Genomic DNA, 12,692 nt, shown 5'->3' on the forward strand with positions numbered 1-12,692 from the left:
AGGCAGAACCTGCAGCCCGTGGACTGGGGGCCCGAGGTCAGTCATTTGGGGTAGCAAGGATGTGAGGACTCCTACATGGTGTCAGGAGGGCAGCTGTGGGGCAGGAGGGTGGGGCCCTGCCTCCTAGTCCGGGCCAGCCGTGATGCAATAACCTCTGCCCCAGCTCCAGACGTCAGGCCCTCACTGAAGTCAGCTGTACGGACAGCTTTTATATACCAAAAGTATTTTTTGACTAGGTCATTCGATATTGGAAATGTTTTTTCTCTCATTAAAATCCAGGCCCTCAGGCTTTATTTTTCATGTACGAGTCTATAATTTATGTACAAACCTGTGTATAGGCCCATTGCTATAAGTGATCCCCTTTAAGCATTGACTGTACACAGTGGCAGTGAGAGGTGAACAGCAGGTGCTGCAGCCGGGAGCGCTGCTGTGACCCCGCCCCTGCTGACGCCATGTAAATATGCACAATAAACCGCTGTCTCTCACCACGGCTGCGCATCATGTGTTCTGGACTCAGGTGAGGCCTCATCCGTATTTTCAAAATAGGTTTTAATCAAGCTTTATATACAAATTGTTGTACAATTAATAAAGTGAAATCATAAGTGGAAAGTACAAAACAAGCTGGCTCCTTCCCCACAGTGAAGTATCAGAGGTTGGCTTGCAGCCCCTAGTTAGTGCCGCAGTAAACAGGTCTTGGGACCGGCTCGGGCAGGCTCCTGGGGGCGCGGCTGCGCCCACTGCCCAGACCATCCCCGTGGAAGCATTAGTGAAACGCATGTCGAGGGTTTAGAACCTTCTAGTAAACCTGGCACTCATAAAAACATGGTGTAGATGATCCTAAAAGTTTAGCAGTAGTGTAGCTGGGTCTCCCATCCCATTATCAGAAAGAAGACGGAGGTTCTAAAGCAGGAAGCTGTCTGGAGTGTTAATAATCGGCACGTATTGCACTAGGTAAGCGGACACGTCTGGTTTCCCAAAGTCTCACAGTGCCTTCCAAGCACACCTGGGGCCGGGCGAGCGTAGGTTCCGTTGTTCCAAGCAGACGGCCGGCTCGTGAGCACTCACTGGTCCCGAGACTCGTAGAGGAGCTTGGCAGCCTGCACAGCAACCAGAGAAAAACACGGAGAAATGTGACGTCCCGCACCTGGTGGAGCTGGGGTGGGAGCCCCTAGCCCCCCTCCCGCGTGCCTCAGGACCTTGTGCATGGCCGCCAGCCATGCTGTTGACTGCTTCCTGCTGGCACTGGCGTCTTCCCCTGCAGTGAGCTTCAGCTGGGTCACGCCGTCTGCCCCCGATGCCGAGTACTGCAGGGTCATGCCCGTGGCCCGTGCGCTGCCTCCTACAGAAAGAGGCAGGTAAGTGGGCTCAGACACTGCCAGCAGTAGTGTGGGGGCCGGGGGGCCTCCCAGCCCCTGCGTTGGACGGGCCTGTGCTCAGGAGGCACCCAGCGATGCACATGACCTCATGATTCACAGGATGGGAAAGGAAGTCACCTGGCCTGGGGGCTTCCAGGGCCCAGGAAAAACATCACACCATGCCCTCAAAAGAAACGCTTCTGCACCTCCTGGTTGTGGGGCCCCTGCCACTGGGAAGTCCGGCCAGGCAGCCTAAGCAGCAGGCATACCTGCCAGGGCAGGGGCCACGGCCACCAACCACTGAGAGCCAGCGGCACAGCTGAGCATGCAGGCAAGGTCAGCACCACAGAAGTGCCACCACCCTGGTCACCAACGCAGACCTTCGAGCTCCCGCAAAGATGCCCCATGGAGGACAGGCCTCCTCCACAATGACGCCTCACTTCTGAGAGCACACTCAGGCAGGAGAGCCACGTGGAGACCAGGCCCCAGTAAAGGTCCCACGTCACCTACAGCTTTTACTTGGTGACTGCAGGAGGAGGAGGAGGAACACTCAAGCAGTCATCTCAAAGTTCCCTCCATCAGCCCGTCTCTGCACCCCAGGCCAGTGGACGGAGTCTGCTCTTCCTGAGAGGCCTGCCCAGCCTGAGGGCCATCACCACTATAAGTGCTGTTCCTGGTGCCTGGAAGGCCTCCTGAGCTACCCTGTCACAAGCCTCCTCCTGCCCTCAACGTCTTGACTGGCATGTTCCCGACCAGGCTCCGTGCAGGAGTGCCCCACACTCTGCCCACCAGCCGCATCATTGAGAAGTTGTACTGGTGCACAGTCATGGCCATGTGGCCCTGTCTCCAGCTGCTCTCCTGCTTTGCAACAGTCCATCTGGTCAGCAAAGCTGCCGAACGTTACTGCCTGGTCCTCAAGGGGCCAGCGGCCACTGCTCTGGCTGCCTTCAGCTAGGGGAACTGTGCCGCGTCCCCTCCCCCCCAGATACGGTATTAGGGGTTTCAAGTTCTAGTAAAACTTTGGGCAGAGCAGGGCCCACTGTGCTCCCTTAAACGCCACGAGAGGACACGTGGCACCAGAAGCCCCAGGGCCCGCCCAGGAGAAAGATCAGAGGCTTCAGGAGGTGACCTGGGTCCCTCCCTGGCCTTGGGCTCCAAGAAGGCAGGCAGAGCTGCCCCGAGGCTGATCTCAGCCTCTCAGACCCTGCCCTTGGCCCCAGGGCACATTTCACTGCTGGGATGCACAGGCAACCACAGGGACAGAGGTGGCAAACACTGGCCGTGACCGAGCAGGAAGGTGCTGTTCCCTGCCACTGGACTTGGCCTGCTCAGGAACAGTGGCATCAACAAGTTGTGAAGTGGGTTGCACATCCCCCTTGGGTTAGAAAAGAGCAAATTCATGCTGGGAAGAGCGAGGCTGACCTTCAGAGGCGGGCTGGCTCCCCAGGAGGCTGGTGTAAGTGTGAATATCTCTTTCTAGTCAGGAAGGGAGGCAGGCAGGAGAGAAGAAACACCAATAGCCCATCAGAAAACAGAAAGCAAGATAGGTTAAGTCACATGGGTCTCCAGCAGAGGGACGGCCACCGAGGCACAGAAGTTGAGTTGGAAAGATCCAAACGGCTAAATATCTGGAGAGCTCGCCAAGGGCAGGTAAAGGAATCTCACTCACAGACAGCTGAGCAGCGCCGGGAGGGCTCAGCCAGCCACGTTCCAGCTGCTTTAGGGGCCCAGGGGGTGCCGGCTGCACTGGGCCCTCTGACCTCACCAGAGCCCAACGGAACAAGAGGACACGTTCAGGCGAACCTTCTTATTTTACATGTTTAAGTCCCCTGTTCAACTGGTGAGTTCCAAAAGCCACGTAGTAAAAATGCCAGCCCTGAGAGGACAGAGGGCATCTCCCAGGCCCTGCCAGCAGGCCGAGCACCCACCCTCCCTGCGGCTATGCCCCCAAAAGTCACCGCAGCTGGCATGCATTCAGTAGAGGGCAGGTGCACTTACCTCCAAGGGGGAAGCCTTCCGTGAGGATCTGCACCGTCGAGATGTGTGTGACCTCAATCTCGTGGTGGCTGTCCCCATCCAGAAAGAGGAATCTGTCAAACAGAGGGTGTCCCCACATGTTACCTGAAGGCTCCCGGTGACAAAGTTGTCGGTGGCTGTCAGGGCCGAGCAGATGCTGCCTCTTACCTCTGGTTGTTGGAAAGACGACAAACCATTGTTTCCGATTTCTCTGAGTTTCCAAAAGTTACCAGGAAGGTGGCTCCTTGGGGCACAACATCAAGCGTAAAAACACAGCCGCCCCTTCCAGCCAGGTGCATAGGGGTGCATGCGTGCAGGGCAAGGGAGACAGGCGACAGCTGTGCCCAGCACCCCTCGCTGGGGCTGGCGCTACGTCCGTCACAGGTCAGAGCGCTGACCCCCCCCCCCCCACTGGCGCGCGCGCACGCGGCAGGAGCCGCGGGGCGGGGACAGAGTGGAAGGCCAGCACCTGCCCAGCCTGCAGGAGAGGCAGCCAGAGCAAGGACCCAGTGGAAGGAGGGGTGCTGGGAGGCAGGCCCTTCATCTGCACAGCTCTTGTCTTCTTGTACCACCCAATCCCCGAGACGGTCAGGTGGAAGATGCCACATGCTGCTGGTCCTGCTGTCGCACCGGGGGCCTGGCCCAGGGCCACCCACCCACCCAACGAACACCCCAACTAGTGGCCCTACGTCCAGAAAAGTGAGGCTCAGGTTTTAGGCGACGTCTGAAGGGGAGAGCTGGCTCCACACCTATTTTTGCAAGAATCCAGGAGACGGGGAGCGAGACCACCTCAGACCTGCACCCTGCCCGCCCATGCGGCTGCTTACCGCTCTGCAGCACTCGGAGCTGCTTGTCGTAGAACTCGGCCTCCTTGCGGGACACCAAGGCGCACGCAGCGCACTGCCTCACGGGGTCCACGAAGCACATGCGCGGTAATGCCACCTTCTGGCCGCAGCACTTGTCGCAGAAGCACTTCCCGCAGCGGCGGCAGTGGTGCTGCAGGAGGGGCAGATGGGTGAGCAGCGAGCCTGCCCAGCACATCTCCCCACAGGGGCCCAGGGGCCTACTGCCACAGGCCATGCCACCGGCCAGGAGGCCCCTTCTCTGCTCTGCGCCCCAGCACATGCTCAGGACAGGACACAGCCATGTGGACAGGCCCAGTAGGGCCACAGGGTGTGCGGGCTGCACACTGAGACCCAGGCCCAGTGTCTGTCTCCTGTGCTTAGGCTAACAGCCCATGGGCCATGTCCCTCTGGGCCCCTCCCACCCAGTGGTCTCAGCTCACCTTTCTGGTGAGAAAGTCAAACTTGGCATCACACTGCATACACCGCGGGCACTAGGAGAGAAAGGGACAAGTATCAGAACCTGCTCTGAGGACACTCACATTTGGGCTGGTGCCCCTTGCTCTCGGCTGGTCCACATCAGGGCCCCCAGGGAGCCAGATGGGCAGGTGCTCTGGAGGGTGGCTGGCAGCCCTGGCCACCGTGGGCACCAAGCCTGAACGCTGCAAGATCCCGTGACCAGCATCATCTTACTTGCTCTTTAGCTGCTTTCTGGACTGAAACACGGGGCCTGGTCTGCCTTGGCCTTCCAGAACCATCTACAGCAGGGGTCCCCAAACTTTTTACACAGGGGGCCAGTTCACTGTCCTCAGACCATTGGAGGGCTGGACTATAAAAAAAACTATGAACAGCCTGACCAGGCAGTGGCTCAGTGGATAGAGCGTCAGACTGGGATGCGGAAGACCCCGGTTTGAGACCCTGAGGTCGCCAGTTTGAGCGTGGGCTCATCTGGTTTGAGCGAAAATTCACCAGCTTGGACCAAGGTCGCTGGCTCAAGCAAGGGGTTACTCGGTCTGCTGAAGGCCCATGGTCAAGGCACATGAGAAAGCAATCAATGAACAACTAAGGTGTCGCAATGCCCAACAAAAACTAATGATTGATGCTTCTCATCTCTCCGTTCCTGTCTGTCCCTGTTTATCCCACACTCTCTCTCTCTGTCTCTGTAAAAATAAAATAAAATAAAATATTTAAAAAAACAAAAAAACTACTATGAACAAATCCCTATGCACACTGCACATATCTTATTTTAAAGTAAAAAAACCAAAACGGGAACAAATATAACATTTAAAATAAAGAACAAGTAAATTTAAATCAAATTGACCAGTATTTCAATGGGAACTATGCTCCTCTCACTGACCACCAATGAAAGAGGTGCCCCTTCCGGAAGTGCGGTGGGGGCCGGATAAATGGCCTCAGGGGGCCGCATGTGGCCTGCGGGCCGTACTTTGGGGACCCCTGATCTACAGCATCCCTGCGGGCTGGATGCTCCAGTCACTGCTGGGCCCCCAGGGCTGGCAAGTTCAAAGACCAGTCTCTACACACAGGCCACATGGAGAACTTAACAGCTCCCTTAGAAACAGAAGTAATAGAGAAGCATTTCATCCCTCTAAATAAGTAACGAGGTTATTCAGAAAATCAACAGACTTTTAGACAGTTTTCTGTTGAGCATATAAGAGAAAATGAAGTTTTTAAATTCTCAACAGAGCAATTTTATACAAAAAGAACTAAAGGAGGAAATAAAGCAAGAGGCGAGATGTGAGAGGAACATGATGGCCAGGGAACTAACATCTTGTCCGGTGAGCACAGCACAGGCAGCAAAGCTGCCAGGGACCTCTGGGACCCACACTGGACACAGAAACCCACCTGGGGCCCGGGGCTCTGAGGCCCCACAAGATGCTATCTAGGGAGAGAGTGCACCCAAGTCTAGAAACCAGCTGCCATCCACAACGCAGCGACAGGGTCTGAGATGCCAGCCTCTCACACTGTCACCACTGGGGAGGGCCAGGCTGATGGCCACACAGGAACAATCACCAGGGAGGACCCAGACCTGTGGGCCTGACCACCCAAGAGCCTGGAGGACCCTCAGGAGGGTTGGGTGGTGGGGCAGGGTGTGCAGGTGGAGGTGTGCCCACAGAGACACACACATGCACACACACATCCTCTGCAGCCAGACACCCCTCCCCCCCCCAGGCAGACTGGGCTGCACCAGGCTGAGTCACAGACAGACACCTCGCCAGGGCAGAACAAGCAGTGGCCTCCGAGGGCCCTTTACTCCAGGAAAGCCATGTCGATAGGAGCCTTTGGCCATATGCCCTCCTACAAGGGCCTGGTGCAGGTGTGCGGGAGGAAGACAGTGAGAAGGGGTGGCCTCTGAGGGGTCCTTGGAGGCCACAGGTGGTTCCACATGGCACCTCCCTCCCCCAGATGCCTCTCTGCATTGGTCCAGTGAGCAGGAGAGGGCTGGGCCCCCAAGCAGCTACCATAAATCGGTGGTTTTCAACCTTGCTCTACTTGGGGACAGGTGAAAATAGAATTATTTGGGGGATCGCTAAGGCAGAAATCACCCGAGCATAAGCGAATTCGACTAAGATCACTGGGTCTACCATGTTCAAACAGCATCAGGACGGTTAACTCCTTCGGAACCAGAACGAAATTCCTGGCAGACCGGTCCGTGGATCAGCAGCTGAAAACCACTGCTGTAGATGGAGCCACAGGCAAGAAAAAAGCAGAAAGGGTCCAGCACCAGGCATGGGTTTCAGGATAGAGGGGTGTGCTGAGGGCAGAGGCCCAAGCACAGTGCTGTTTGGAGGCCTGAGGTCTCTGCTGACCCGCTGCCTCCAAAGGTGCCCGTCACCACTGCACAAGCAGCCCCAGCCCCCAAAGGTCAGGTGGCAGCATCTTCCTCTAAAAGGTACAAGAGTTTAAAAAATCAGAGTAGGGAGAGTTTAACGTTAAATAAAAAGTTACTACAGCCTGACCTGTGGTGGCGCAGTGGATAAAGGGTCAACCTGGAATGCTGAGGTCACCGGTTTGAAACCCCAGGCTTGCCTGGTTAAGGCTAATATGGGAGTTGGTGCTTCTTGCTCCTCCCCCTGTCCTATCTCATTCCTCTCTCTCTCTCTCTCTCTCTCTCTCTCTCTCTCTAAAAGTGAATTTAAAGAATCTAAAAAAAAAAGTCCTCACCATGGCCTATAAAGTCCTCTAAAAAAAAAAAGTTACTACAAAAAGAACAAAGCTTGCCTGACCAGGCGGAGGCGCAGTGGATGGAGCGTTGGACTGGGATGCTGAGGACCCATGTTCGAGACCCCAAGGTTGCCAGCTTGAGCGCAGGCTCATCTGGCTTGAGCAAAATAAAAATAAAAAATGCTCACCAGCTTAGACCCAAGGTCGCTGGCTCAAGCAAGGGGTTATTCGGTCTGCTGAAGGCCCGCGGTCAAGGCACATGTGAGAAGACAATCAGTGAACAGCTGAGGTGTCGCAACGAAAAACTGATTGATGCTTCTCATCTCTCTGTTCCTGTCTGTCTGTCCCTGTCTATCCCTCTCTCTGACTCTCTCTCTCTGTCCCTGTAAAGAAAAAAATAAAAAAAATAAACTTACTTAAAATTAAAAAAAAAAAAAAAAAAAAAGAGCAAAGCTTTAGGACACATGCCTACCCTCCCCCTATGAGGCTGGCGTGTGGCAAAGGACAGTCACACCCCCACCTGGCTGCCCCAGGCTCTCACACTAGACCATTTCTTAGGTTCCTCAAAACAGGACTCATGCAAGTAAGTTTTTTTTGTTGTTGTATTTTCCGAAGTTGGAAACGGGGAGGCAGTCAGACAGACTCCCGCATGCGCCCAACCGGGATCCACCCAGCACGCCCACCAGGGGGAGATGCTCTGTTGCAATCAGAGCCATTCTAGCGCCTGAGGCAGAGGCCACAGAGCCATCCTCAGCACCCAGGCCAACTTTGCTCCAATGAAGCCTTGGCTGCGGGAGGGGAAGAGAGAGACAGAGGGGAAGGTGAGGGGGAGGGGTGGAGAAGCAGATGGGCACCTCTCCTGTGTGCCCTGGCCAGGAATTGAACCTGGGACTCCTGCACGCCAGGCCGATGCTCTACCACTGAGCCAACCGGCCAGGGCCGCAAGTAAATTTTTTAATACATGTATCGATGATGTATCTTTACTGAAAGATAATCCTTTTAATAGTAAAAATGTAACTCCTATAAATACAAAAGGAACCCTGTCGGAGAGTTAACTCACACATCAATGAGGGACCCACTCTCTACAGCGTGAGGTGGTCACACAGCTCAGGATGGAAGGTGCAGACACTGGAAACTCGGTGGTGGCCCTCAAGACACCCGGAGACCCTGCCATGAGCTCACCTGGGAGCAGAAACCTCCCTTTAGTGTTCTGGACAGTATTCTGCAAAGCACCCCCTTCCCAGGTGTGACCTGGCGGAGACTCACGGGCTGTTCTTCACCCAGGACAAGGTCAGACACCAACCCCAAATTCCTGTCCTTCACCTGGCTGACCTGGGTCCCTTCTCCGGCAGAGCAAATGCCCATACCTGATGCGTCAGACTTCAGCTTCTCTCCCTCCCTCAGGCCCCTGAGCCTGAGCCGGCACCTAGGGATCTGTGGTCGGGTCCACCACTGCACATGAATGTCCCCCTGCACCTGCACCCCCACCTGCTTGCATCTCGCCCGGCCACCCCCATGGAGAGAGCCCGCCTCTGCCTAACCCTGGAGAAGCCTGTAGGTCGATGGCACCCTGACCTACAGCGGTCTGCTGTGTGCCCCTGCCCCACCCCTCGTGTATCTGGAGTTGCCGTACACATGACACACGTGGGCTCCCTCCCTCCCCCCCCAGCTCTGCACTGCAGTTATCACCACTGGACAAACCCTGTGTCGAGGATGGGAAGGGAAGGGGTGCAAAGCTGTGTGGCTTTTAAAGATAAAACAATAGTTTGTCTGCTGGTGACTAGTCTCTAGGGCACATGCCCAGGGTGCCCGCCCCAACCCCACTCTGTGCCCTCCGACACTGATGGCGGTCTCACACGCCCCCAAGATCATTCCCAGGCTTCCTCGTGCCCCTGCTGCCCCAGCAGCCTCCCTGCCCACAGGCTGATGGGGGGCACAGACCGCATACCCCCCCTGTTCACACCAGAGAAGTGGTCCCAGTTCCTTCTGGGGCAGGAAGCCCTCAGAAGCGGAACTCTATCAGCTCATGTGCACACACCTCCAAAATATCCTCCATTTTCAGGGTTGTCCCGTGGGCCCAAGCTAATAACCTGCCAAAAGGTCAGGCACCTTGTAAGTGCTCCATAGATGTGGCATCGTGTGGCGTGGCAGGCCTCAGACTGACCCAAGAAGACAGAGCCACAGGACAAATGAAGGAGCGCGTACAGACCTGACAAGGACACTAATCTGTGCACAGCCAAAGCAGAGGATAACATGCTCCCCCGGCCACATTCCAACCGAACTCCCCAGTCCGTTCCAAACCCCCACAAATAAACCCATCTCTCAGAAGTGGGTCTCTCCACGCAGGAGGCACTTCCCCACCTGCTACAGTCCTGGCGTCCCCAAAATACTGAACAGGCAGAGAGCAGCCACGGGTCAAGTGAGCGCCCAGCACGTGCACCACACCTTCCTGAGGGGCACGCTGCCATCCTTCCAACAGGGAGTATAACTTCCTTTACCGGAGGGCGAACCTTTCAACCCAACTTGACCAGAATTTTGCAAGAGTTCTCAAGACAGGCGGCCTGGGCAGGGCTCCAGACACGCCCCGCCGCCGAATTCCAGAGCACAAGGCCACAGCACCGAATGCAGGAAGACAGGGAACGCCAAAGGGCTCTGGGCATGGACAGCAAAGGAGTGAGCGTTGAGCCGAGGGGTGGCCAGGGCTGGGACTCAAGCTGTGTGAACCCACCGGGCCAAACCCCGCCCCCCGCCCAGACACGCCCCCACCCCCCTCGGCGGAGCAGCACAGAGGGCTGTGGAAATTCCACAGGCATCGCTTAGAGCAGGGGTCCCAAACTGCGGCCCCCTGAGGCCATTAATCCGGCCCCGGCCGCACTTCCGGAAGGGGCACCTCTTTCATTGGTGGTCAGTGAGAGGAGCATAGTTCCCATTGAAATACTGGTCAGTTTGTTGATTTAAATTTACTTGTTCTTTATTTTAAATATTGTATTTGTTCCCGTTTTGTTTTTTTACTTTAAAATAAGATATGTGCAGTGTGCATAGGAATTTGTTCATAGTTTTTTTTATAGTCCGGCCCTCCAACGGTCTGAGGGACAGTGAACTGGCCCCCTGTGTAAAAAGTTTGGGGACCCCCGGCTTAAAGGAAAAGTGTGGAGAGGCTCCTCAGGGGGGCGAGAGTGGGAAAGCACGGCTGACACAGCAGCCTGGCCCCTAGGACATGCTGCCGCCTGTCCCTGCTAAAGTCATGGCCCCCACCCCCACAGTGAAAGAGACCAGTTGGCCTCTGTGTGGTCACTCTCTGGCTGTTTCGTGCTATTTTGACTTCTTGACAGTGACATCTGCCCGGCTCCCTCACTGACAGCTAAGCGAACTGGGGAACACACCCTCAGAAGAATGAGTCTCATGCTTTGTCTTTTCCCCCCCTTTAATTATCTTTTAACAACACTCAGCAGGAGAAGACGTGAGGAAAGGTACATTCTGTGAGTTGAGTGCAGAAACGCAGGAAAAGAAGGGCGCAGTGGGCAAGAACCCGGGAGGAAGCCTGTGGCCTGGCTCGGCTCAGTGACCACCCACGCCTTCCCGTCACCCTGGTGGCCCGGTGACCCGCAAGACTCCCGCCGTCCCTGTTCACTGGCCTCTCTCCATTCTCAACACAGCGACTGCCACCTGCCGCTAGTGCTCTAGGGCGGCAACGGGGGGCGGGGCAGAGGTGTCCTCCTCCTGCCGCCTGCCTCCCAGCAGTCCCCACTTACGGCCTGCTGCTTTAAAAACACCTGATTTCACTCCTCTGCAGAAAACCTGCCTGTAATGAATTCTCACGGAAAGGAAAAGCAGCTTACTCCAACGCAGGAGAGTCTGCAGGTTCAAGCTCTTTCCAAGATCGCAGCACTTGGACGGTTCCCCTCACATGGGGCTAACACACGGAAGGCAACAAACGAATAAACAAACGCAAACTCAAACATACCACAGAGGACTGGTCACCGGCGGGGGGGGGGGGGGGGGGGGGGTGGTGGTGAAAGGAAAGGGGACAGAGGGTCAAATACGTGGTGACGGCCGGAGACCGACTTCGGTGGTGAGCGCACAGTCGAGTACACAGATGCCCTATTATCAAGTTGTACTTTTGAAATTTATACAATGTTATCAAGCAGTGTCACCGCAAAACACTTTCAAAAACACACAACACTTGAATGTCTTTTAGACCCATCTGATTTCCAGGAAGGCCCATGCAGTCCTCCCGCCTGGCTTCGAGGCGCCGAGAATTACCCGCCGAAGGGCTGGAGACCAAACCCGCCGGCATGTCCCAAAGGGGCGTTCGGCAGAGCCGCCCCAACTGCCAGCAGGGCAGTTCATGGCTCCCCGCCCAGACCACTCGCAGCAGCCCCAAGCGCGCCCGCCGCTCCGAACAGGTGCCGCTCGGCAAGCAGGCCTTGCGCGCCCACTCTCCACCTGGAGACTCGGCGCAAGCGCCCCGCCCGCGCGCCCCCCAGGCAGTGCGCACACCTGGAGCCCCCGCAGAAAAGGCTGTCCCAGGAATAAAGACGCGGCTCCGCCCCCGGGGGGAGGGGGCTGGAACTGAGTCTACGTGGTCCCACCCCAGCAGCTCGGCAGAGGTCGTGGCATTCACACGTGACCTCGGGTGGGCAAAGCCCGGGACTCATCAGAAAGGGAGGTCAGCGCAAGTGACACACAAACACGGGAGGGGGAGGGTCTTGGGGACTCCGGGCGCCCGAAGAGGAACCAAGCAGAAGGCAGAGTGCTCAAGGCCTCGGGAGGGGTGGGGCGCGCGGACAGCCAGAGCCCGGGGTCCACCGAGGGACGCGGGGCAGGGCACCCGAGGGCGGCCGTAAGAAGACCCGCAGGGCGGCGGGGCCAGAGGAGGGGCGCGGGGAGAAAGGAGCGGGCCGGGCTGCGGAGGGCGGCAGGGAGACGGGCGCGCCCGGGGCGCCTTTGGGGGGTGCGGACCGGGGCTCGGGGCGCGAACGGGTCCAGGGTGCCGACGCGGGTCTGGGCGCGGACTGGGGGCTCGCGGGCGGCCGTGACCTACCTCCTTGTCCGGTACCCACTGCGGCTCCTCCAGGCCGAACGGGCTGCCGAAGGCCCTGTGCTCGGGCACCATGCGCAGGCCGCTGGGCGAGCGCACAAGCTTCTTGGCGTCGCGACGGGTGGCCACCTCGGACGACATGACGCGGCCACAGCGCTCGCCCGCCGCCCTCACACAGCCCTCGCCCCGCCAAAAGCCCCGCCCCGCTCGCTAGGCTAACAACGCCCGCGCCCAATCAGCACGCTCGGTCTGGAG

General features: G+C 57.2%; 1 protein-coding gene across 2 annotated transcripts; it reads right to left on the bottom strand.

The window, feature by feature from the left end:
* Positions 1 to 531: 531 nt before the first annotated feature.
* ZFYVE21 (zinc finger FYVE-type containing 21) lies at positions 532 to 12,646 on the bottom strand. Of its 2 annotated transcripts, XM_066344536.1 has the most exons (8): positions 12,441 to 12,646; positions 4,657 to 4,707; positions 4,199 to 4,367; positions 3,540 to 3,615; positions 3,354 to 3,445; positions 2,778 to 2,831; positions 1,197 to 1,339; positions 532 to 1,097 (listed from the first exon to the last, which is right to left on the bottom strand). In XM_066344536.1, exons 1-8 carry the CDS (start codon positions 12,576 to 12,578, stop codon positions 1,062 to 1,064), a joined length of 759 nt encoding a protein of 252 aa, XP_066200633.1. In that variant the 5' UTR covers positions 12,579 to 12,646; the 3' UTR covers positions 532 to 1,061. The 2 variants fall into 2 exon arrangements, with proteins under 2 accessions (XP_066200633.1, XP_066200634.1); XM_066344537.1 differs by lacking the exon at positions 2,778 to 2,831 and having other exon boundaries at positions 12,441 to 12,643.
* Between the last annotated feature and the right edge of the window lie 46 nt (positions 12,647 to 12,692).

This window comes from Saccopteryx leptura, chromosome 6 (assembly GCF_036850995.1).
Source record: "Saccopteryx leptura isolate mSacLep1 chromosome 6, mSacLep1_pri_phased_curated, whole genome shotgun sequence".
NCBI lineage: Eukaryota > Metazoa > Chordata > Mammalia > Chiroptera > Emballonuridae > Saccopteryx > Saccopteryx leptura.